The following is a 26,913-nucleotide window of genomic DNA, read 5'->3' as shown; positions in this document are numbered from 1 at the left end:
CTATGTCCACTGTGAGCGACCATCTTTGAACAGAGGCGGTGGTTTACGACACCAACTGTCTGCCATCTATAATCCAGTTTTGAGATCCCTTCCCAGACGCCTTAACGCCCACTCACATCCTGGGCCATCTGACCTCAGGAATTCGCATGATAAGGTGGGGCCAGGTTTCACAATGAACACCCGAAACTCTGGCTGATTGGGACCCACACCCAGTTTCACACCTTGGCTCAGGCGATTAGAGGATCATCAGGGGGTCCTTTTGTCCCTTTGTGGAGGGATACTCCCACTAGGTTTATATCTGGGACTCTCCACCATTTGACCTTAGAACTGAAGAAGCTTCTCGGATGAGAGGTGAAACGTCTTCAAGCAACTTAAAGAAGTCCAGATGCTTTTCTTTGCAAGCTCCTTTCACTGCCTCTTTAGGTTTCATTTATTTGTAACTAACTGGAATTCTTGAATCTAATGTAATTGTAGGTGGTAGGTTGGATAAATGTTTGACTCTATCCATTTGACTGATTATTTCATATTACAAGGATGGACCTGTGTTTCACCCATTGTGTGGCATTTCTGCTCTTTGTCAAATTTCATCCTTCAGGTTAGATTCTGTTAGTAAGGCTTGATTTTTGTAATTGGCAACGGTTAAAATGTGTCATCCTTTTACAGGCATTGCTCAACACACAAAACAAACTGCGAGCACTGGTCCCAAATTTCACCTTTAACTTGGGGTTTTCGGGAAAGTTCTATCACACAGGTATGCATAATCTTTCTGTTTTTCTACATTCACAACAGCCATGAACTTCTTTAGACTGCTCTATTCAAACATGCAGGTGAAAATGGAAACTTGTGTTCTATGCTGGTGTAGTGACCCCTCAGTGTATTCAGAAGGTCACTCATTTCCTGCTGTGCTACATGTGGAAAAGTACAAATGTGGAACATAAAGCGGTTAAAGTATTCAACATGTCAACACAAGTAAAAATATTTCTAACGCTGCTTGTGGTTTTTGTTGCTTTATTTTCATCACAAGCTCTCTTTTTTTATTTCGGCACAACTTGAAGCCTGGAGCGAACTCTTCCTGCAGTTTCCTCCACAGTGTCTCCTCCGTTACTATATAAAGAGAGGGAGTCATTAGTCCCCTCATAAACACCTGTCCCCACTGCCAGCCTGACACAGTCTCATGAGATCACTGCAGCAGGCCAGAGACCTGCCGCAGTGCTATTGACATGAACCCTTTTACCAGATGTCGGTAACAACGTGTCCAATCCAGAAGAAATTAAACCATAGATGGTCCATAAATTATCTGTAATAATGAGAAAGGAAGAAGTATTCAACAAATGAAGAAAGGGAGGCGTGACAGGCATGGAAAATCACAGTACCAGCTGAAAAAGTTGATGACCACTTGTGGAGAGAGATCTGGAAGCAGCCTGTACAATTATTTCCAAGAAAACAATAAGTAATGCAACCACCATAGCTTGTATGCACGCTCACCATACACAACTCTGATGCTGAAGAAAAGGCATGTTGAGGCGTGTTTACAGTTTGCTGAAAAACATTTACACAAGCCTGTGAAATACTGGGAAAATATAGTTTGAGATTCTCTTGGATACGGGAGTCAAAGACACTACTTATCACCCCACAAACACCATGCTTACAATGAGGTTTGGAGGTGGGAACCTCATTGTGTGGGGCTGTTTGTCAGCATACAGCACTGATGTGCTTCATATAATTGAAGGAAGGATGAATAGGAAAAATGTACAGATACATTCTCAAATAAAATCTGCTGCCATTTGCCCACATGATGAAGATGAAACGAAGATGGACGTTTCAGCAGGGCAGTGATCCCAAACACACAGCCAAGGAAACGAAAATAAAGCTGCAATAATGGCCAGGCCTGATCTGAATCCAGTTAAAGATCTGTGGAAAGAACTAAAGCTTGCATGTGTGGATTGCATGCATTGTACATCTGTTGAGAATTTCATGTCAATAGCATCTTTTAAAATATCACCAATTTTCTGAGTGAATATACAGTGGGGCAAAAAAGTATTTAGTCAGCCACCGATTGTGCAAGTTCCCCCACCTAAAATGATGACAGAGGTCAGTAATTTGCACCAGAGGTACACTTCAACTGTGAGAGACAGAATGTGAAAAAAAAAATCCATGAATCCACATGGTAGGATTTGTAAAGAATTTATTCGTAAATCAGGGTGGAAAATAAGTATTTGGTCACCTCAAACAAGGAAAATCTCTGGCTCTCACAGACCTGTAACGTCTTCTGTAAGAAGCTTTTCTGTCCCCCACTTGTTACCTGTATGAATGGCACCTGTTTGAACTCATCATCTATATAAAAGACACCTGTCCACAGCCTCAAACAGTCAGACTCCAAACTCCGCCATGGCCAAGACCAAAGAGCTTTCGAAGGACACCAGGAAAAGTATTGTAGACCTGCACCAGACTGGGAAGAGTGAATCTACAATAGGCAAGCAGCTTGGTGTGAAAAAATCAACTGTGGGAGCAATCATCAGAAAATGGAAGACATACAAGACCACTGATAATCTCCCTTGATCTGGGGCTCCACGCAAGATCTCATCCCGTGGGGTCAAAATGATCATGAGAACGGTGAGCAAAGATCCCAGAACCACACAGGGGGACCTGGTGAATGACCTGCAGAGAGCTGGGACCAAAGTAACAAAGGTCACCATCAGTAACACACTACAACGGCAGGGAATCAAATCCCGCAGTGCCAGACGTGTTCCGCTGCTGAAGCCAGTGCATGTCCAGGCCCGTCTGAAGTTTGCCAGAGAGCACATGGATGATACAGCAGAGGATTGGGAGAATGTCATGTGGGGCCATGTATCGTGAGATTTTGAGCCAAAACCTCCTTCCATCAGTGAGAACTTTGAAGATGAAACGAGGCTGGGTCTTCCAACATGACAATGATCCAAAACACACCGCCCGGGCAACAAAGGAGTGGCTCCGTAAGAAGCATTTGAAAGTCCTGGAGTGGCCTAGCCAGTCTCCAGACCTCAACCCCATAGAAAATCTGTGGCGGGAGTTGAAAGTCCGTGTTGCTCGGCGACAGCCCCAAAACATCACTGCTCTCGAGAAGATCTGCATGGAGGATTGGGCCAAAATACCAGCTACTGTGTGTGCAAACCTGGTAAAGACCTATAGTAAACGTTTGACCTCTGTTATTGCCAACAAAGGTTATGTTACAAAGTATTGAGCTGTATTTTTGTTATTGACCAAATACTTATTTTCCACCCTGATTTACCAATAAATTCTTTACAAATCCTACCATGTGGATTCATGGATTTTTTTTTTTCACATTCTGTCTCTCACAGTTGAAGTGTACCTCTGGTGCAAATTACTGACCTCTGTCATCATTTTAAGTGGGGGAACTTGCACAATCGGTGGCTGACTAAATACTTTTTTGCCCCACTGTATGTTCAATACTTATTTTACCCGCTGTATCCTGACCTAACGTTCATGTGTAAAAACGGCCTGATATAATTTCATCAGTGCAGCTTGCTGCTCGAAACATTACCAAGTATAGTTTTGATCTGTGCAGGTTAAAACAGATGCTGTAAAGTCTGTTTGGAAGAACTGGTTTCCTTTGTTAGCGTCGCTGCTGCACGATCAGCAGCACTGACTGGATGATTTCATTCATTTTTCAGTCCCTTTCCTGTGAATGTGAAATGTCTTAAACTTTGAGGGAAATATTTGGCACAAATATTTAGAATTTGGTGGTCAGAGGGGGGCAATGCTACTGTGACTTTAAAATACTTGGCACTGACTCAAACATTAATTGTTCATTCTGGGTTTCAGGGCAAGCTCATCTCATACACTTTCTCTTCCTAGATAAAAGTGAATTCGGTGCAGATCAGGTCATGTTAATTATGCTGTGTGTGCACCTGCTTGTTTGTATTCAGGCACTGATGAAGAGGATCAGGGAGATGACATGCTGCTGCAACACAGGATGGACTTCTGGTGGTTTCCTCACATGTGGAGCCACATGCAGCCTCACCTCTTCCACAATGTCAGCGTTCTGGCTGAGCAGATGAGACTCAACAAGGTTTTTGCTCAGGTGGGCAACATTATTACACTGGGCAGTCTCACAATATGGAAGCTTGATTTCCTGCAATAAAACAAAAACAAAAATACAGCAGATTACAGAGAGGGAGATGCTGCAGTTTTAAAAACAATTCCGCAGGTGCATCTGATCAGTTACACTGACACCGTTCTGTCATTTTGACATGTCACTTCACATTTCAGTGAATATTCTTCACTGCAGCAGTGGTCACGTATAGTTTTACATGATATAGCAGTATTTGTGATGCATCTTTTTCCAAGATGGCGCCAGTGTGTGTGGCTCGCCGTCTGGCTCTTCCTCTGCTGTGTTTGCTTTAGGGCTGCCACGATTTGTCGACTAGTCACGATTACGTCGACTATCAAAATCGTCGACGACTGATTTAATAGTCGACGTTTCGTTTGAAGCTTTGTAAGATCGCAAAAGACGCAGGAATAATAGCAGGATTTAAGAGTGTAATAACGGACTGAAACAGAAGATGGCAGCACAGCATGTACAAGGATGCCAGCTGCCGTTAAACCCCGAAGAAGAAGAAGCAGCTGTGTCCCAGAATTCATAGCGCGGCCCAGCTTAGTTTCCAACAATGGCGGTAGCTAGTTAGTTTTAATATTACTCTTATTATTCTTTCTGGGTCACAAAATAAACGTTTAACATATTTTCAGGCGAGAATGTAGCTGTGTAAACCTCAAATATCTGCTCAGTTTATCAGGACACCACATATTTTCAAAAGCACTCCGACGTTTTCGGAGACGTCTGTTACCCACTAGCTCGATAGCTAGCCGGGGGCTAGGTCACTAGCGCCGTGAGAACACCGGACTCCCGACAAATCGTTTTCAAACCCACCGCCGTCTTTCGCGACTCAGGTTAAATATATATGGGTCACTTAGATAAATTAAAAATGTTGTTGTTTGGCTTTTTTTTTTTTTTTTGTATTTTATTTGTTCCTGAGTAAATCGGTTTGGCTGAGATTAAAGTTATAGTTTTTACACAGCTGAATAAACCTCAAGCAGACAGCTGATTATCAGAAGTGTGAGATGCTGGAGAATATACTCCGGTGTCCTGTTATATTTTAGATAGCAAGGAGTTTATTAAACTTTACCGAAACAATCTGCAAATTTCATTAAAATTGAATAAACTATCATCTTGTCTTTATTTTTAGTTAGCACCTTAAAAGCTTAAAGCTGTAAGCTAATGATAGTTATATAAGAGCAGATGCTGCTGGTGCAATAAGCTGTAGTTTTACGTCCAGTGGATTTGATTAGTCGACTAATCGCATAAATAATCGGTGACTAGTCGACTATCAAAATAATCGTTTGTGGCAGCCCTACATGAAGCCCTCAGGTTCCCTTATGATGCTCTCCCTCCTCGATTTTTCAAAGAGGTTTTTCTCACTATAGCATCAGCTGTACAATCCATTGTAAATAGTAGTTTGTCCTCTGGTGTTGTACCTGTCAATCTCAAACATGCGGTGATTCAGCCTCTACTCAAGAAACCTGCTCTTGATCCTGATATTATTGCGAATTACAGACCTATTTCCAAACTGCCTTTTATCTCAAAGATTCTTGAAAAGGTAGTTTACAAGCAATTAATGTCCTTCCTAGAAGAACACGGTATTTTAGAAGTTTTCCAATCTGGTTTTAAAGCTTTACATAGTACCGAATCTGCCCTTTTAAGAGTTTTTAATGATGTGTTTTTGGCAAATGACTCAGGTGACTGTGTTATTATTGTGCTGTTAGATTTAACTGCTGCTTTTGATACAGTGGATCATAATATTTTAATTTCCCGTTTAGAGGAGTTGGTGGGTATGCGGAGTACCGCACTGCAGTGGCTCAGATCCTATTTGGCAGAGCGAACTTTCTCTGTGAAACTCGGGGAGTTTGTATCCTCTGTTGCTTCTCTTCAATGTGGGGTCCCACAGGGTTCAGTTTTAGGCCCGCTTCTTTTCTCTCTATATCTCCTACCCCTTGGGTCTATTTTCAGGAAACATGGGATTTCTTTCCACTGCTACGCCGATGGCTCCCAGATTTATTTCCCACTTAAAAAGATAAATGGCTTCTCAGTAGACCCGCTGCTCAGATGCCTTGATGATATAAGGGCCTGGATGGCTTTGAACTTTTTACATTTTAATGAACAGAAAACAGAAGTGATGGTTTTTGGTGGCGCTTCTGAGGCTATTATAGATCTTGGTTCACTGGCACAGTATGTTAAACCAGTCATCACTAATCTGGGAGTTAAAATAGAGGCAAATCTTAAACTTGAAAGCCAGGTCAGAGCTGCTGTAAGATCTAGCTTTTTTTCATTTGAGGGAATTAGCCAAAATAAAGCCTATCTTATCGAAACAGCATTTTCAGACAGTAATCCATGCCTTTGTTACTTCTAGGCTGGATTATTGTAACGTACTTTATTTTGATGCGTCCATTAGGCGCCTGCAGGTTGTGCAAAATGCTGCAGCACGTCTTTTAACTGGAACAAAAAAGTTTGAGCACATTACCCCAATTTTAATTTCACTCCACTGGCTACCTGTACATTTTAGGATTGTTTTTAAAATTCTCTTATTTGCTTTTAAATCTCTTAATGGCCTGGCCCCCCCCTACCTCTCGGAGCTACTACAGCCATATACACCTCCCCGTTCCCTTAGGTCCGCCAATCAGCAGCTCCTTAAGGTACCAAAAACTAAGTATAAATCTAAAGGTGATCGTGCTTTTGCTGTAGTTGCTCCAAAGTTGTGGAATGATCTACCCTTGCATGTAAGGCAGGCCTCTTCTCTCTCTGAATTTAAAAGTCTTCTTAAAACATATTTATTCGCTGAAGCCTTTGGCATTGATTAGAGGGGTTGACTCAATTTGTTTTGACATGTTTTAATTTATTTTAGTTTTTTAGTTATTTATTTTATCTTATCTCATTTTAATTTGCTTTTAGCATGTACAGCACTTTGTGAACTCTGGTTTTATGTTAAAGTGCTTTATAAATAAAGGTGGTATGGTATGGTATGTCAAGTGACTTTTCTAAATGCATTTTGTAAATGTTCTTACCAGTTAGATGGTACCAGTCAAAACTTTAAACATGTTCACCTGTACATAATTTTGACAGCTGCTTTGATTAGAGAAGCAACATCCTGCATGTAGATATGAGGATGCATCCACAGGTTTATACAGATAGTATCGGACAGTGTGACTCATTTACTTTACTTCAGACACGTGAGCCGTCTCTAATGTCACATGCTGCAAGATCCTGGTTGATTCTGTCTTTGTCCAGGAAAAATGAACTTACGTGCTATAGTTCATTGATTGTAAATGTGCTCAACTTTTAAAAATGTTGAAAAATACCCATTTAAATAGACGTGCTGTTGTCTGATGTAATAATTTTAGAGACAGTTAATTTTCTTTAAAATTGAGAAACAGTTGAAGTCTCAAGCTAACTTCGAGGAAAGAGGCAGAAAATGTTTTTCTGCGTATATTTCAGATCAAACATTTGATTATATGACAAGATAACACAACTAAACACAAAATACAGGTTCTAAATGAAGGTTTTTATTATTAAGGGAAAAAATCCATATCTACATGGAACTGTGTGTGTGTGGGGGAAACGATCGCTCCCTAAACCTAATAACTGGTTTGGCCGATGCTGCCGTAACATGTTGCTGCTAAGGATGCCCCGAGCGTGAAAGTGGACCCGAATGCAACTTCAGATGGAGGCACAATACTTGGTTTTCTAACAAGACTTTATTAATGAACAGCAAGTGAAATATACTCGGAAGCAAAGAACATGAAGCGTGAGCCAGAGCGAGAGTCGGGGAGTGGGTTTTCAAGTTTTATTGTCATATACGGATAAACAGTTTAACATTTACCTGTAATAAAATTCTTGTGTCCCTCAGCTTTACATGTACATATGGAAAGTGTACAGGTATATTAAAGAAGGACAATAACAATAATAATAATAAAATAATACTTTAGTATTTTATTATTTTTAAATATTAAGAACATTTGAAACAATTGTTTGGTATTTACAGTTTGTGCAAAACTGTGCAGTGAGGATTTAAAGCAGTTACAGTGACAGTGTATAGAGTCCAATAGTTGTACTGAGTGTGTAATGGTGTGTGCAGAATGTCAACAGTTCAGAAGCCTGATGGCTTGTGGCTAGAAACAGTCTCTGTGTCTGCTAGTGTGGGTCTGAATGCTTCTGCACCGCCTGCCGGGCGGCAGGAGTGTGAAAAGTCTGTGGCTGGGATCAGAGGGTCCGCTGCGTCTTCCTCATGCAGTGATGTCTACAGAGATCCTGCATGGCTGGCAATTCAGTCCTGGTGATGCGCTGTGCTGATCTCAGGTCACCAACATGGTGTGACAAACTCAGATCCTCGGTGATGTTGATGCCCAGGAATCTGAAGCAGCTGACTTTCTCCACCTCTGCTCCTTCTATGGGGGTGTGGCCTCCTCTCTGTAGTCTCCTGTAATCCACAATGAGCTCCTTGGTTTTGCTGACGTTAAGCAGCAGGTTGTTGTCGCGGCACCATGATGTCAGGGCTCTCACCTCTGCCCTGCATGCCGTCTCATCTCCATCAGAAATGCAGCTGATGATGATGGTGTCATCTGCAAATTTGACGATGGTGTTGGAGCTGTGTGTTGCTGTACAGTCGTGGGTGAACAGGGTGTACAGCAGGGGGCTGAGCACACATCCCTGGGGGGCATCTGTGCTGAGTGGAAGTGTGGATGCGGTGATGCTGCTGATCCGAACCACCTTTGGTCTGTCTGTCAGGAAGCCCAGTATCCAGGTGTGCAGGGAAGAGCTGATGTTCAGGTCACGGAGTTTCATTACATGTCTGGATGGTATGATGGTGTTGAAGGTGGAGCTATAGTTAATGAACAGCATCCGCACGCATGTGTCTTTTTTTTTTCTGGTCCAGGTGGGGGAGGGCAATTGCTATTGCATCGTCTATAGATCTGTTGTAGGCAAACTGGAGTGGATCAAGTGAAGCAGGGATTAAAGATGTGATGTGAGCTTTGACTGTACGCTCAAAGCACTTCGTAGCAATGGCGGTGAGTGCTACAGGGCGATGGGCATTTAGGCAGCTCACATTAGTTTTCTTAGGGACAGGGATGATGGTGGTCCTCTTAAAACATTTTGGGACAGCAGACTGGAGCAGGGAAAGGTTGGAAATGTCTGTGAAGACATCTGCCAGCTAGTGGGCACACGCTTTGAAAACCCGACCTGGAGTGTTGTCTGGTCCAGGAGCTTACTGAGTGTTTACTTTCCTGAAGTATTTACACACGACTGCCTGAGATATCTGAAGAGGGCAGCTGTCCTCTTCCAGCAAAAGCTGCTCAATTAAAGGGCTGCTCAATTAATCGAATTTTAATCACGATTACGATCTGGGCTTTCAACGATCATTAAAAATGACAGAGCCGATTATTGGCCCCTCCCTCATTTATCCGCGACACCTTAAAGGCCGGTCCGTGAAAATATTGTCGGGCATAAACCGGTCCGTGGCGCAAAAAAGGTTGGAGACCGCTGATTAAGAGGACCCGAGGGAAGCTCGGAAAGCTAAGCAGAAGTTATTTGGAGAGGAGAGTGACTGCTGTTGGTTGAAAAGAGAGGTAAAAAAAAACTTCAGTGGTGTTGCACACTATTTTATATTATTTTCTAAAGTCATTGTTAACCCTTTAAATCCGGTCAGAGCAGCATGCTCCGTTTTGTGTAACTATTTTTAAATCCCTGTAGAACCCGAACCACGTAAGCTAGCGCAATAATTTGTTTTGCATATGAAACCGGAGGAGTTGTACTTACATCTTATGCCATCAGCTTGTCCTCGGTCACGGTTTCCTTCCACATATAGCTTTGCAAAAATTGCATAAAAAGCGCTTGCAGGAACAAAAACATAATATTCCAGAAACACGCTTTGCCGATCCGATCAGCTGTTCGTAACACTTCCCACAGTGAAACAGACGTCAGCGCGAACTGTCGCATGTCCGCCATTTCCTGGCCGAAACCGGAAGTGACGTCATTTTCGCGGAAATGTAGTTTTTTTACTTGTAGGCCTTAAAAGCCTATACTGGTCATGTTTGACTTTTCTGAATAGTTTCTGGGATGCTTAGAACTCGAATTGCACTGCTGGAAATAGTTTATTTTGATGCACCTGCTGTTTTCTTTGCAAATTTGCATCATAGGATTGTTTTTTTTGTTTTTCCTGCAGTATATAAAAATTGGTGTATCTCCAAAATAAAACTATGAAGACACTCAAAATAAATTTCCTGTTGTTGTAAACTATTTTTTGCAACTTTTTTGTATTTAAAGTTTTGAGGGATAAACCTCTTAAATTTCTCCAAGTAGAAATATATGTAAAAAAACAAAACAAAAACGATATAAATTTTTTTGTAGTTTATTGCACTTTTTTGCAATTAATGTAGTTACTATGGACTTAATGCATACATATTATTAAAATATGGGCTATAACAGTTATTTAGCAACTTGAAATGCTCCCACAAATGGCACTACAACATGTAAAAAAAATAATATAAGCTCTGGCGGACTTGGTTCTATAGTAGGTCTTAAAGGGTTAAATAAATATCGTCAAATAATCGCGATCTCAATTTCAGTGAAAATAATCGTGATTATCATTTTTGCCATAATCGAGCAGCCCTATCTTATATTTAAATTTGTTTGAACTGAAACATTTAAGTGTGACAAACACAAATCGGAAAGGGGGCAAACACTTTCTCACACCACTGTACATGAAAGCTGGTTTTTGGATTTTGGTGCCACTCTGGCATCTAAAGGCGTGTAGACTGTATTATAGCATTTATATAACAGTCTTCTCATCATACTGACCACTCAAAGTACTTAACAGTACAAGTCACAGCTGGTTTTCCCTTTTTTTCTTCTTGTTTTTTCTTTTCGTATCTAAAACATTGTAAAAATCGTGACTTGGTATGACTAAGTTCACTGTATCTGCTTGCCTCTGTGTGGGGCTGTAGCTCAGGAGCTAGAACAGGTCAGCTACTGACCAGAAGGTTGGTGGTTTGATCCCTGGCTGCCTCAAGCTTCATCCCAAATATCCCTGGCAAGATACTAAAGCGCTTAAAGTATAGAGGAAAGTGCTTGTGTGAATGAGTGAATGTGGCATGTTGTATAAAGTGCTTTGAATGCTCCAGGAGAGTAAAAAAGCTCTATATATGAATCAGTCCTTTATCTTTTTTTCTCCTTTTTTTTTCTCTTGACTACAACTGTTTCTACCTGTCTGTCACCTGCTAACTCCATATGCTGTCTTCTTACTGGTAAATGGATTCTGTTTCTTATATAGCGCTTTGCATTTCTACTCGCCCGGAGTGCTCAAAGCTCTTTATACAACATGCCACATTCACTCATTAACACAAGCACTTTCCTTTATACTTTAAGTGCTTTCTGACTAACATTCATACTTCGATGGATTCATCAGAGAGCAGCTTGGGGTTAGTATCTTGCCCAAGGATATTTAGCATGAAGACTGGGCGAGCCAGGGATTGAACCACCAACCATCCGATCAGTAGCTCTACCTCCTGAGCTACAGCTACCCCTTATTCTTATTGTACCATTCTCTCTCCAGGAGCATGGCATCCCAATAGATATGGGCTATGCAGTAGCTCCACACCACTCTGGGGTTTATCCAGTTCACAGCCAGCTATATGAAGCCTGGAAATCTGTGTGGGGAATCAAGGTGACCAGTACAGAAGAATACCCTCATCTAAGGCCAGCTCGATATCGACGTGGCTTCATTCACAATGGCATCCAGGTCAGTCCACAGTCTTTGTTCTTTAATAACACATGTGTTTGTGTGAAGAAAATTACATCTTTCAGCCAAGATGATGTGATGTGAACTTTTGAAGGTTTTTGTGTTAAAAAAGGACAAGCTATCTGTTAAGATGTTATATTTTGAATGTTGTATCAGTGAAGTCTGTAGTATTTCTTAAGGCTCTGAGTGTTTGCAAGAGGTTTTTTGCTGGCTTAATGGTAACTAATAACAATTTGCCGCTGATTACACAGAAACAGATTTTCAAAGTCAATAGCTAGAAAGTTTCATTTGTGACCAAGTGACACTTTCAGCCTCGGCTTACTGCAGGTAAGTACTGTCACAAGACTACCATCATTGCCTTACAATGGGCTTTTCACTTAGTTTCATAATTCATGATTGTTTCATAATTATGAAAATGCTTCTTTTCATGACAGTTTCATATTATCCATCAGTACCATTCACAGAGAGCTGGGGAAAGGCTCCAATCAAACCATTGTTAGATGGAGAAAGATGTACCCTTAGGCCCCCTCTTTGGTTCACAGATGGTTTTTCTCTTTTCACATAAATGGCCTCCTTGACTCCTCCAAAACCGACATTCCTATTAGGGCTGGGCCATATTATACCGTTCATGGTAATAACGGTACAATGTTAGGCAACGATAAGAAAATGAAATATCGCGATAGAATATGGTTAAAACGCCCATGCGCAGTGCCTTTGTTTTCATACGCACATGGCGAAAAAGCATGGCGGCAACGGAGAATGAGAAGGGAGAATCAGAATACTTTATTGATCCCTGGGGGAAATTATTGAAAGCGGATTGTTGAGTGAAACGGATGAACCAGAATTGGTTTGTAAAAGTGGTGCAACTTCAGTGATGTTGAACTGGTTTGGTGTCCGTCAGATACACGACAAAGCAGGTTTTTTTTGTAGAACATGCAAGCGGGCCGTCGTTATTGTCGTGTTTGTCGGACTAAGGTGCTCGCAAATCTGGAAGTAATCTGGGTCCTAAACTCCCTCCACTTCAGCTCCCAAAGTCAAACGAACACTGCGGCATCACTGAGAGTTAAAAACTGTCTAAATTCTTTCATCTTTAATAAAACGATCAACATTGCTGCTTTACCAGGTGTAACTATGAAGTTTAACTTCCAGGCATCCATGAAAGCAGAATGTATTACATGTAACGGAGTTAGAAGTTAGCTTGCAAGTTTTGCTAGTTACCTAAGCATGATATAGCATGTTCTGACTGAGAGATTTCTGAAAAAATTCAAACGTACAGCTCTGCTATCACTTCCAACATAAATGAGGACAGAAAAATAAACAGCATGCAATCGCATGGCAGGATGCTATACACGGGCCAAACTTCAGTCAGGAGAACAACTGAGATCATTCATTCACAATACGAGGTTAGTCATTAATATACTGCAACAACATGGGAACAGAGCAGCTGCGAGAGAATTCAGCATTAATGAATCAATGTTACGGAGGTGGAGGAAGCGCAGTTTTTGGCTTTCCCCATATTTCAAAAGTGCTTCATCTCTTTGCTATGACTGTTGCTCGGCATAATTTGCAGATGATAATGGTTGTAGCCACTGCGATGCTTTCGACCAAAACAGGCGCAGCTTGATGACATCATCAACATGCGGTAGAGCGGTATAGTCAAAATCTCTATCGTTGGCCAAATTTATATCGTTTCTATCGTATATCGTTTATATCGCCCACCCCTAATGCAGTGGATATTATACATGGTTATGCTCAGGATATGTCAGCCCATTTCTACTGGAAATGCCTTTTGGTTAAACTTTCAGCAAGGAATTTGCATTTGCACTGTAAAATGTTTATATAGGTTTAATGCACATAAAAAAACGGCTTCTTGTGTAAGTGAAAATAAATGGATGGTGTTTTTTTGCGCTAGTCAAGTTGTGGAGTTGTATTTTGTCTCGCATCAATTATATCGTCAGTTATATCGTTATCGCAAATTTTCAAATATATATCGTGATAAATATTTTTGGCCATATCTCCCTGCTCTAACTCCTATATTTGAAATATAGATAAGATAAAATTACAAGAGCAAGACATACTTGGTCAGTGTTGAGGTTGGTCCTGTTATTGAGGGTGGAGACATCTCTTATAAATGACCTCCATTGCTTGCAGTTGGCCATTTATGTGAAAGGAGCAGCTGTGGCTACACTTGGATAAGTGAAAAAGTTTCCCACTAAAAACACATGATGCTGAGAACACAGAGGAACAGAATCAACTTTTTGGGGTTTCCTTACCTAGATGATTGACCAATCAGAATACTTTATTAATCCCTAAGGAAATTATGTATATATCCCCAATATTTAATGCCCTATTTGTTCATTTCAGGTATTGCCCAGACAAACTTGTGGTCTATTCACCCATACAATCTTCTATAATGAATACCCAGGAGGTTCAAAAGAGCTGGACAAGAGCATCAGAGGGGGAGAGCTCTTCCTCACCGTCCTCCTAAACCCTGTAAGAAAACCTCCATGCACACTACAGCTGTTGGCTTGAGACTGTCTAGCACTCATGTTTCACACGTGTCAACTTTACATGAGACTTGAGTGTCTGAAGATTTGGCCTGGCTTTACACAAAGGTCATTCCATCTTCAGTCAAGTTTTAGAAAATGTCCTGCTCGACCTCCAATTTGCATACAAATTTTAGAGTCCAAAGTTTGGACATCTATAATGAGTGCTGTGAAATTTCAGATTCATTTTTCAAATAGTTTTCAAGATGTATATTTTTTGAAAAATGGTCTGTTTTTTAACATGAAAATGTTTTTGACAGCAATCATTGTAAATGTTCACATTTTCTACCATCTAGATTTTATGCAACTTGGACACGCAAAAGGCTTGGTTGATTTCAGATGGACTCACCCTGTAAAATTAAAAGTGTTGTCATTTTTACCCCACTCTTTCTACCCCGCCCACTAAGAGTGGGTGTCACTTCCACCCCCTCTTAGTGACCTTGACCTCAAGGTGAAGATCAGAGGTCAAGTTTTCTGAAACTCTTGTCATTGCAATAACTAAAGACCAAGGTGATGTAGCAGGTTCAAATTGATACCGTAAGTGCATATGCTAAAGATCTCGGACGAGTTTGCGTCTCAGTGAGCTCAACTTAAAGGTCGAGGTTAAAGTATTTCCTAAACTTGCCCCATATTTCCAATGAGTGTTTCACCACAGAGTTGAAAGTGGAGAACCAAGTACAGCCAGAAAAGATGTACTGTTGTTGCTGTGTAGTTCCATAGTCACCCAGTCAGAATAGCCACTCTGAGTGAGGTACAAGTACAAAAACACCAGACAGCTTATGTTAGCGGCCCAATAATAAAAACAAAAATTGTTGAAGTGTTGAAGCCCCCCCTTCAGTTTCAGGCTTTTGAAGATTGGTCTTGGGTGTTTACCTTCCCATGTGTGAGGTGACAAAACAGAATGCAACACATTGAAAAAAAAAATCTTAGAAATAAAAATGGGTAGAGCCTGGAAGAGGTATAAAAATAAATAAATAAATTAAAAAATTGGGGTAAAATAGTCATTTTTAATAACGTCCTTAGAAAATGGTGTCCAGTGGGTGAAGGACAGCTTCAATTGGTTTAGCAGTGTAATCAAATTCTTGTTTGTTTGTTTTTTGGTGCCTGTGTGTGTTTGTTTGTTGTTGTTTTTTAAGGGTTTTTTTTGTTTTGTTTTGTTTTTTTTTAACCCTTAAGGGCAAGTTAGTGAAGTCTAACAAACTTGCTTTACTACTTAAGAGGAAAAGCTTACTTTTATTGAGGTTCAGTTTATACCCTGAAAGCAGATTTAATGTTTATTGTTTGTCTGCTACAACATTGGACTGCCTCAAAGGGAATGCTCTGGCTGATCAGTATAGAAATCACTTGTCCTTTAACCTGGAAAAGCACTGGCCCCTCCACCGTGGAAAGAGACGGCATTGTAAAACCCCCTGATGTGGGTCTCCTGCAGGAAAGCCACATCACTGTTATGGTGCTTAATAACATGGAAGAAAGCTTTCGCTGTCTTGACTGGATGATTTAAACCTTTAACATTCCAGCTTAGAAAGTTTAAATGCTGACTAATCTGATTCCTAGAGCACAGACATTGTGCACACTCACCTTAAATGATAGAACAAACAATTAAACAACAGATGCGTGTTAGTCCAGAACAGGAAAAAGAAGATTGAGTAGATGTGTAAGGTTCTTGGCAGTGGACCCCCCCCCAACAAAAATGGCTCCCAAAAACCAAGCACCAAGCTCTTCTAACTAAGAAGTTGCAGACTTAACCATTGCTTATCATTTACTTAAGGTTTTTTCTTCAATTCTACTAAGACAAAATAGGATGAGAAAGATTAATGATATTAACAAAATAAACAAGATGTTTAAGACACGAGAATAAGGGGATAATGGAGAAATTTTGTGGATATAACATGCAGTGTGTGATAGTAAATTCCCAATGTCAAACATTTTAATCAAAATTTGAAATTCGAGGGAAAAAGTAAAATTTTAAGTTGGCAAAGTTTGTCAGCTTTCTTTCTTTATTGTCATTATTCAAATATAATGAAATTATTGAATACTTTCTCACATGGTGTAAAAAGAATTTAAGTAACATAAAATGCTAACATGTAATAAAAAGTGAACACACACACACACACAATTAAAAATGAAATTAAAATAAAACCTTAGGATGGCAGTGTTATAACATATTTTTAACTTTCTCAATCCAGATCAGTATCTTCATGACCCATCTGTCTAACTATGGCAATGATCGTCTGGGTCTGTATACATTTGAGTCTTTGGTGAAGTTTGTCCAGTGCTGGACCAACCTCAGGCTGCAAACGTTACCACCAGTCCAGCTTGCCGAGAGGTATTTCCAAATCTTTCCTGATGAGAGAGACCCGCTCTGGCAGGTGGGTTGATTCATGTGGTTATTTTTAAAACTTGAGAAATCCAGTTTCTGTTTTCACTTCACTGTATACACAGTCACCTAATCACTATAAATCATTAAATAAAGCAACAGTTAAAAGACAGCTTCACAACAAAGAGTGTTTTTTTTATTGTTATTATATTATTTTATTGTTTTACATACATTTTATTGTATTGTTTTATTTTAGAAATGAAAAAGTCTTCATGCATTTTCTTTTAAGTTAATAGGTAAAAAAGGCATAAGTGCCAGATTCATGATAAGTGCAGTAATTCTATGCACAAGGAGTTTGATGTAAGGAAAAACAGTGAATGTATAATTATTGTTAAAGCATCTAGTTTAGGGGTTTGTGGGTTTTTTGTAAATACACATTAATTGCACCTTTGCTAATAACCTGATCAGTGGATTTTTTTTCCCTGACTACGGTGTGTAATATGTAAAATTTTAATTCATTCATGATTTCTAATCTTAAAAGTTTAAGTATTACATCTAAAATCTACCTTACCTACCCTTTTCCCCCATCTTTTGTACAATTTGGAAATTGAAATGCCTACTTCAAGATTTGGGTGATGTGGGAGTATGTGACGAAATGATAAACAAAACCATTCATGTCCCTTTTATTTATTTTAAAATGTAACGTGTATAATATCTGTAATGTAAAATGTAAATGTAACTTTCACCCGTCATGGAAGATGACACACTGTGTGGATTTTTTCTTTTTTCAGAACCCTTGCCATGATAAGAGACACAAAGATATCTGGTCTAAAGAGAAGACCTGTGACAGATTGCCAAAGTTTCTCATCATTGGACCACAAAAAACAGGTATAGATTCCTCTCATCTGTCTTATTTAATTCTCTGTTTTGATTATTTTAATTGTCTTGTTTGCTCAAAGGTACTACAGCACTTCATTCATTCCTGAGCATCCACCCAGCAATCACCAGCTCCTTCCCCAGCCCTACCACCTTTGAGGAGATCCAGTTCTTCAGTGGCGCAAACTATCACAATGGGATTGACTGGTAAAAACACATACACACCCTGTTCACTGTGTACAGAGCCTTAAAGGAAAGTCTGGATCTGTGCAGCGCTGCCATGACTTGTGTGCATAAATGTAAATGCGTAAATGTCCCACATTACCATCCATCCATCCATCCATTTTCATCCGCTTTGTCCGGGGCCAGGTCGCGGGGGCAGCAGCCTAAGCAAAGAGGCCCAGACCTCCCTCTCCCCAGCCACCTCCTCCAGCTTATCCGGGGGAATACCAAGGCGTTCCCAGGCCAGCCGAGAGATATAATCTCTCCAGCGTGTCCTGGGTCTGCCCCGGGGCCTCCTCCCGGTGGGACATGCCTGGAACACCTCACCCAGGAGGCGCCCAGGGGGCATCCTTGTCAGATGCCCGAACCATCTCAGCTGGCTCCTTTCGATGTGGAGCAGCAGCTGCTCTACTCTGAGCCCCTCCCGGATGGCCGAACTTCTCACCCTATCTCTAAGGGAGAGGCCAGCCACCCTTCGGAGGAAGCTCATTTCTGCCGCTTGTATCCGCGATCTCGTTCTTTCGGTCACTACCCACAGCTCGTGGCCATAGGTGAGGGTAGGGACGTAGATCGACCGGTAAATTGAGAGCTTCGCTTTTACACTCAGCTCCCTCTTCACCACGACGGACCAGTGCAGCGTCCGCATTACTGCAGCTGCAGCCCCAATCCGTCTGTCGATCTCCGGCTCCCTTCTCCCATCACTCGCGAACAAGACCCCGAGATACTTGAACTCCTCCACTTGGGGCAGGAACTCATCCCCGACCCGGAGTGGGCACTCCACCCTTTTCCGGCTGAGAACCATGGCCTCAGATTTGGAGGTGCTGATCCTCATTCCCGCTGCTTCACACTCGGCTGCGAACCGCTCCAGTGCGAGCTGGAGGCCCTCACCCGATGAAGCCAACAGAACCACATCATCTGCAAAAATCAGAGATGAGATTCTGAGGCCACCAAAGCGAAAGCCCTCCGCCACTTGGCTGCGCCTAGAAATCCTGTCCATAAAAATTATGAACAGAACCGGAGACAAAGGGCAGCCCTGGCGGAGCCCATCACCCACCGGGAACGAGTCCGACTTATTGCCGGCAATGCGAACCAAGCTCTTGCAACGGTTGTATAGGGATCGAATGGCCCGTAGCAATGGGCCAGACACCCCATATTCCCGCAACACCTCCCACAGGACACCCCGAGGGACACGGTCGAATGCCTTCTCCAAGTCCACAAAACACATGTAGACTGGTTAGGCAAACTCCCATGCACCCTCAAGTATCCTGGAGAGGATAAAGAGCTGGTCCAGTGTTCCGCGACCAGGACGAAAACCGCATTGTTCCTCCTGTATCCGAGGTTCGACTAACGGACGAACTCTCCTTTCCAGCACCCTGGCATAGACTTTCCCAGGGAGGCTGAGGAGTGTGATCCCCCTGTAGTTGGAACACACCCTCCGGTCCCCTTTCTTGAAGATGGGGACCACCACCCCGGTCTGCCAGTCCACAGGTACTGCCCCTGATCTCCACGCAACATTGCAGAGGCGTGTCAACCAGGACAGCCCTACAACGTCCAGAGCCTTCAGGAACTCGGGGCGGACCTCATCAACACCAGGGGCTCTGCCACCAAGGAGTTGTTTAACTGCCTCAGTGACCTCGCCCCCGGAAATTGGCGGGTCATTCCCCTCATCCCCAGACTCTGCTTCCTCCTCGGAAGACGTGTCAGTGGGATTAAGGAGGTCCTCGAAGTATTCCTTCCACCGCCCGACAATTTTCTCAGTCGACGTCAGCAGCGCTCCGCCAGCACTATACACAGTGCAGGTAGAGCACCGCTTTCCCCTCCTGAGACGTCTGACGGTTTGCCAGAATCTCTTCGAGGCAGCCCGAAAGTCTTTTTCCATGGCCTCTCCGAACTCCTCCCACACCTGAGTTTTTGCTTCAGCCACTGCCCGAGCCGCATTCCGCTTGGCCTGTCGATACCTGTCGGCTGCCTCCGGAGTCCCACAGGCTAACCAAGCCCGATAGGACTCCTTCTTCAGCCTGGTGGCTCCCTTCACCTCTGGTGTCCACCATTTGGTTCGGGGATTACCACCACGGCAGGCACCAACCACCTTGCGGCCGCAGCTCAATGCAGCAGCTTCGGCAATGGAGACGCTGAACATGGTCCATTCGGACTCAATGTCCCCAGTCTCCCTCGGAATGCTGTTGAAGCTCTGCCGGAGGTGTGTGTTGAAGATCTCGCGGACTGGGGCCTCTGCTAGACGTTCCCAGCACACCCTCACTACGCGTTTAGGTGCACCAGGTCTGTCCAGCGTCTTCCCCCGCCACCTGATCCAACTCACCACCAGGTGGTGATCAGTTGACAGCTCAGCCCCTCTCTTTACCCGAGTGTCCAGAACATATGGTCGCAGGTCTGCTGATATGATTACAAAATCAATCATCGACCTACGGCCTAGAGCATCCTGGTGCCACGTGCACTTATGGACACTCTTATGTTCGAACAGGGTGTTCGTTATGGCCAAACTGTGATTAGCACAGAAGTCCAATAACAGAGCACCGCTCGGGTTCAGATCAGGGAGGCCGTTCCTCCCAATCACGCCCCTCCAGGTCTCGCTGTCGTTACCCACGTGAGCATTGAAGTCTCCCAGCAGGACAACAGAGTCTCCAGGTGGAGCACCCTCCAGCACCCCCCCCCAGGGACTCTAAGAAGGCTGGGTACTCTGAACTGCCACTCGGCGCATAAGCGCAGATGACAGTCAGGACCCGTTCCCCGACCCTAAGGCGCAGGGAACAAACCCTCTCGTCCACCGGGAAAAACCCCAACGTACCGGCAGCAAGCCGAGGGGATATTAGGATACCCACCCCAGCCCGTCGCCTCTCACCAGGGGCAACTCCAGACTGAGACAGAGTCCAGCCCCTCTCCAGGAGACTGGTTCCAGAGCCCAAGCCATGTGTAGAGGTGAGCCCGACTATATCTAGCCGGTACCTCTCAACCTCACGCACTAACTCAGGCTCCTTCCCCACCAGAGAGGTGACATTCCATGTCCCTATTGCCAGTCTTGGCAGCCGGGGGTCAGTCCGCCAGGGCCTCCGCTCCTGGCCGCCACCCGGCACACATTACTTTTTTTGAAATAATCTGCTGTCCATTTTCATTTTAGTATGACATTCCCTGTTTGGTCTTTAACAGACAGCAGCTTTGTTAGTTTGTTGCCCCACATAAGCAGAAGATGGATGGATGGGGAAATGGACTGAAGCAAAATGGAAAACCGTTCTGAAGTCAGATCAATCCAAAATTGAAAGTCTTTTTGGAAAACCTGGATATATTCCCCAGACTTATGAGGAGAGGGACCCTTTGGTTTATTATTGGGGGAACATTCGCTCCCATCCTGATGATGTGCAAACTAGATCGAACAACAAACAGAAGCGGTGGATCTTAAAATTGGACAGTGCAGAGGCCTGTCTAATGCCAATTTGGGAGCTGCTACGGCAAAAGCCTTGTGCCCTCGGCACATCCAAGAGCAATCGGGAAGGACAGTGCAAGTGCAACAGTTCTGAGATGGGCAAGGCACATCTCAGAGGAAAGAAATAAAAGAATTTAAAAATGAACCCTAAAATGGGCGGGCAGCCAGTGGAGTGAGTATAAAACAGAAGTAATTTGCTGTTTTCCAGTTAAGTCATACTTTTGCACCAGCTGAAGACGAGGCAGGAAGGACTGGCTAACACCTACATAAGTTGCAGTAATCCAATCCAGAGTTGTGATAAAGGCATGGATTACTGTTTCAAAGTGATCTTTCAACAGTTTTTCTATTTTTGCCACTTGTTTCAGCTGAAAGAAGCTGGATTTCACCACTGCAGTTATTTGACTGTCCAATCTAACTGTCCATCATAAAACCCAGGTTTGTGACTGGAGGCCTTAGATACTGTGCCCACCAGGACCAAACACAATACTTAGAGTTCGGTCCTCCTGCACCGTTCAGCGCATTGGGTGGCAGATCTCTGCCAGCGTACTCGATCAGCTGCGGTTGCTTCGGCCTCATCCCAGGCGCGTAAATCATCAATGAAAGTCCTCCGCCATGTTGTACGGGGGCAGCCTGGTTTGCGTCTTCTGTGGGGTGGGTTCCATGTGGTGGTGATCTTGTGCAGTCGGCACGGGAGTTGGGGTAGAATGTCATGGAGGGGACATGTGGCGGTCTGGCAGTGGTCTTCTTCATAGGTGACATGGTCCCGGTAAGAGACCCGTCTTAGCCATCACTGTTGTGGACCAACAGTGAGCAGTGGCCCGTCAGCAGTACTGATTCTGCTCCATGAAGAGACTTCAAACCAGACTAAAACAACCCAAGGATGTTTGGTTTTTTTTTAATTTAATTAAATTTATTTTATTTTATTTTTTATTTAAAGGGCCTTCAATTTGCTATAAACATTTATCTAGAGAATTTTTAAAAGAAAAGAAAGATTGGAAATGGACCCGAAGTTGGGTAACACACTGGGATCCAGGCCAGGTTTTTTCCATCTGTGGTTGTTTTAAAGCTTTTAGGAACCACCCTTGAGGAAAAGGCTAGTGTTAAAAACAACAAGAACAAATATGCCTAAAACAGAAAGAATTAAAGAATCCAGGTGGGATTCGTTTTAGACTGTCTGGTTTTGAATGGAGACACTGACTCTGATATCGTTTGGCAGGTGGAATAAAACTAGAAGCTGAGCCCCAAAGTTCTGATCAAAGTAAGCAGAGAAAAGCGCAGCAGTGAATGCAAAAAACAGGCGTGTGATCTGAAAACACTGTTTGAAACAGACACATCGTGAGATGTCTGTGTTCATGTTCTTCTGTGGGTCCGGACAACCACTGCGTGAAGTTAGCGAGTCAGTTAATGCTGTCAAGCCAGCGCACATGTACATTAAAATCTCTAATCATTAGAGCTTTATTATATTTAGGCATGATTTCAGCCAATAACTCAGAAGAGTCATTTGCAAAGTCCTTTGTGTATTTAGATGGTTAATAAATCACAGTACAGAACACTGGGCGAGAGCAACCCAGCTTAGTTCAGAGCTGGAGGAAGAGGATGACTGAGACAGCTGCTTACATTTAAGAAAAACATTTGGAGCCAGATTAAACCAAAAGAACACAACAACATTCCTCTCTCTAAAGCCCAGTAACTGCTCTCCTTCAGTCACAGAAGTTAAAAGAAGAGGCGTTGATACACTGTCCAGCTGCTGAAGACACGTTGTTGCCATCAAATTCAGAATGACACTAGTGATGGGAATTGCTTTGAGTCAGCACCGTCTCTAAGCAGCATGTCCAAGACATTGCATTCATGCAAATTAATTACATGCTGAGTGGTCAAATGTTTGCTCATGTTGGAGCTATTTCCACTCTTTGTTGCGATCATTGTTGCGTCGTTACTCAAAGTAATTACTACACACATTACACAGAACACTTTTCTTAATAAGTAATGTTACTGTCTAACAATATAAACCTACAGGGTACAGCCCCACACACTAGGAGTTGGTTTCAATAATCGGTTTACCGATTCAAATCGATTTTTAAATATAAATGTATTTAGCCAGAAACGCCAGAATCTCGGGTTAAAGACAAAACTATTTCAACAACCACCAAACAGCTAAAACGGCAAACGAGAGCAGGAAAACCGATTCCACACAGACGTTGTGTAAATTGGACACTTTTATATTAAGAAGCAACACACAACTGTAAAAGCTGCTCAGTTTAAAAATATTTCTTTAAAAAAAAACACATTTCACCTCAGTACAGTTGTGTAATGGTGTGCGTGTGTGTCCTCCTCAGGTACATGGACTTCTTCCCATTCCCTTCCAATGTCAGCACAGACTTCATGTTTGAAAAGAGTGCCAACTACTTTGACACAGAAGTAGCCCCTAAAAGAGCTGCGGCCCTGCTCCCCAGGGCCAAGATCCTGGCAGTGCTCATTAACCCGGCTGACAGAGCCTACTCCTGGTACCAGGTGAGAATGCTCACAGTGAGGCTGCAAAGGCGTTTTTATAGCATTTCAAACCCTCTTTAGTGTTTGTGTGTGTTTCGTTAACTACAGCACCAGAGGGCTCATCAGGACCCTGTAGCCCTTAACCACACTTTCCATGAAGTAGTTACAGCGGGCGCCTCAGCCCCCAGGGATCTGCTGGCCCTTCAGAGACACTGCCTTAATCCTGGGGCATATGCTATCCACCTGGACCGCTGGCTGCAACATTACCAAGCCAGCCAGGTAACACACACTGCAGCTGCTAACATGCGCATTCAGTGGCTGCTGCGAATACATTGGAAGATGGTTGTAGTTCTCTCAGGCGTTGCTGACACTCTTTCTCTATAATTAGCTACACATTGTTGATGGGGCGCTGCTGCGGTCCAACCCAGTACTGGTGATGGAGGGAATACAGAGATTCCTTGGTGTCACCCCCATCTTCAACTACACCCAGGCTTTAATGTTCGTAACACTCCTACACATGTATAAAAGTCACTTTCTTTTCTGACTTGCCTTACACAGAAGCATGTAAAAATGTATAGCCTATGTGGGGTGTGTTTGCTGTGGCGTCAAAAAACATGCGTTGTCTTTGCAGGTATGATGACAGCAAAGGTTTCTGGTGTCAGCGAGTGGAGGGCGGTCGAGCCAAATGTCTGGGAAAGAGTAAAGGCAGGAAGTACCCGGAGTTGAGTTCTGAGGTACGCGTGCGCTGTGATTGCTTCACCTACTCGTTTTCTGATGAGCACAAGCTCTTTGGGGGGGATGAATCTTGCGTACCATAACCTCTTTTTAAATTTTAGGCTTTAAGCTGTGTAAGTAGCAAAAGCAATCCGTTAAAAGCTGACCTTTGGAAGAGCAAAAACCGAACTGAGCAAAACCATTAGCCTCCAATCTTGCTTTTTTCTTGTTGCTTACAAACCCATGTGTCTGTGACGGCACCTGTTACGGTCTTTTCTCTCATGTGTTCAGAGATGCTCTTCAGCATGTTTTGGTTATAGCGATTGGTTATTTGAGTCACAGCTGAAAGCAGTCTGACAATTCTCCACTGACATCAGTAGTCTGCTATCTGTGTGAACAACTTCAAACCTGTCAATAAACCTATTTCAGGTCTCCAGCACAACAGAGTGTAAATAGGTATCGACATACATGAAATCTACACACTCCTTTTAGAGTAACATAAACACTACTTTAGGAAATGACACAGCCACAGAAATGAATTAAAAAGAAGTTCCTCTATTGTTGAACACCAACCTGACATCACAACAAAGTGTGTAATATTGGCACGCCAGTCCACCATGTCTGTTTCATGCTTGCAACAACAACACTTGAGAAAACTTGCTGTGAATCTCACCCCTGTGTGTGTGTGTGTGTGTGTGTGTGTGCGTGCGTGCGTGCGTGCGTGTGTGCGTGCGTGCGTGCGTGCGTGCGTGCGTGCCTGTGTGCATTTTCTTGCAGTCGCGTGCCTTTCTAGCAGAGTATTACCATGAGCACAACATGGATCTCCTGCGTTTGTTGAGCCGGTTGGGTCAGCCGTTGCCATCCTGGCTCCGCCAAGAACTCCAGAGCACCAGCTGGAGCTGAGGCTCAGACACACTGCAGAAAAGCTTGGACTAGAGTCTGTGGTCGAGTCAACATTTGGCTCCGGACGAGACTGGACTACCTGATCTGGAATCGGCAGCAACACACACTATCAAAGTTACAATGCTTGAGCAGATGTTAAGAGTGCCTGTGCTCCGTGAAAAAAGACCGTACAATCTGATCTTAATGTTTTGGTCACTGCTTGAGACGATTCCAGCAGACCGCCTCCTCTTGACCTTTCACCAACCTCCCAGACAGCTTTTAGCCTCCGTGTTGCAAATGAGGTTCATGCTGTACCCGCTGGCTGTGGATCCAGAGAAGTGGGTGGGCATCAGGTCCATAGCATAAAGAACAGGTAGACGGCATTAATGAGGAGAGAAGTTCAGTGTGTGCACATGTGAAGTCTGCGACTGGAAACGGGACTAACACGCACAACCACACACACACACCCCACACAAAGATGATTTTAAAGCAGTCTATTTTTTAAAAAGGCTTGTATATGTTACGTTTGGGGGCAGAAGCAGTTTATCCTCAGCTCTCCAGTCAGTGAACAAGAGTCACAGACAGAAATGGAACTGAGTTGATGACAGATCAGTGTAAATATGTTTTTAGAGTTATGGTCCATGCTGTGCCTGCCACCAGCATCCTGACAGTGAGCAGTTTTATTCCACTTGATTTATTTAGGCCAAGGGAAAGCTGATTTTTGAAGGATGGCAGTTTTCCAACTTTCAGCTGTTTTCCAACTCTGCAGATAAGTTTTTGAAAATATACCCTCCATGTTATGCAAGTAAAGAAACACTAAACACTGATGAGTACAGATTTTTTCGTTGGAACTCAATTTTCAGCTATTTGATGTGCTGTAAAAGGATATTTGGGGATATCTGCCAGTGTTATGTTCTGTCATTTAGTCTGTAGTCAGGGATAGCTCTCTGCAGTAGCTGCTGATCGAAACCTTGGCCACGTCTTTGTACATCCCAACATCAACAGACAACACTGAAGCTGGAACGCTCTCAGATCCTAGCTGACTAGAGTGCATGAAGAAAATGGTCAACTTCTAAACTAAAATATTTGTTTAAAGGCAAATGCTCTCCTAAATTCTAGTGATTTAGGATCCAAAAGTGACAGAATTTTAAAATGTATTATTATCAAAGGCTGCTATAAGTCTGCTGTCTTTCAAACTTCAGTTTAAACCACAGGCTTCGTCTTTTGAGTATCAAAGCTGTCGTAGCCCTGATGACCTCAGGGCAGTTTGGAGATGTCAACTGAACTTAACCAACTGGGAGAGTGGGAACTGTATTATTTTGGGTAGTGTAATGTTAACTTATGTTTTTCACTTCTTTACATTTTGGTAGTGATAAACTGGTTACGCTGATCCTGGCACGGTGTGGTAGCAAGGCATGGCTGTGGACCAGTGTGGGCTGTTTGACTGTGAGACGGCCATATCTCTGTAAGAGTAGCCGTGTCGGAGAAAAGGGAAAAATGTATATGCACACAAAATTTGACAAATTAAAGGAAAAACCTGGTCTTTCTATTATAACGTGAGGGGCATTTCACTGGCATGAT

General features: G+C 43.0%; 1 protein-coding gene across 1 annotated transcript in view; it reads left to right on the top strand.

Annotated features, from left to right (window-relative positions):
• Positions 1–26,913, top strand: part of LOC146561798 (bifunctional heparan sulfate N-deacetylase/N-sulfotransferase 2-like) — a 53,440-nt gene that overhangs the window by 26,181 nt on the left and 346 nt on the right. Inside the window, exons 4-15 of the mRNA XM_085243119.1 lie at positions 664–751; positions 3,927–4,081; positions 11,661–11,846; positions 14,211–14,339; positions 16,579–16,761; positions 17,501–17,597; positions 17,669–17,792; positions 23,583–23,757; positions 23,845–24,015; positions 24,125–24,234; positions 24,368–24,470; positions 25,228–26,913. The exon at positions 25,228–26,913 is cut by the window's right edge and continues 346 nt beyond it. Of these exons, the coding sequence (XP_085099245.1) occupies positions 664–751; positions 3,927–4,081; positions 11,661–11,846; positions 14,211–14,339; positions 16,579–16,761; positions 17,501–17,597; positions 17,669–17,792; positions 23,583–23,757; positions 23,845–24,015; positions 24,125–24,234; positions 24,368–24,470; positions 25,228–25,353 (1,647 nt within the window). The 3' untranslated portion in view covers positions 25,354–26,913. The remainder of the gene's footprint in view (positions 1–663; positions 752–3,926; positions 4,082–11,660; positions 11,847–14,210; positions 14,340–16,578; positions 16,762–17,500; positions 17,598–17,668; positions 17,793–23,582; positions 23,758–23,844; positions 24,016–24,124; positions 24,235–24,367; positions 24,471–25,227) is intronic.

Source organism: Mchenga conophoros, linkage group LG13 (assembly GCF_057382185.1).
Source record: "Mchenga conophoros isolate Kocher_MC1m ecotype Shallow Benthic linkage group LG13, M_conophoros_male_GT1.1, whole genome shotgun sequence".
NCBI lineage: Eukaryota > Metazoa > Chordata > Actinopteri > Cichliformes > Cichlidae > Mchenga > Mchenga conophoros.
This window is presented reverse-complemented; position numbering and strand designations above follow the sequence as displayed.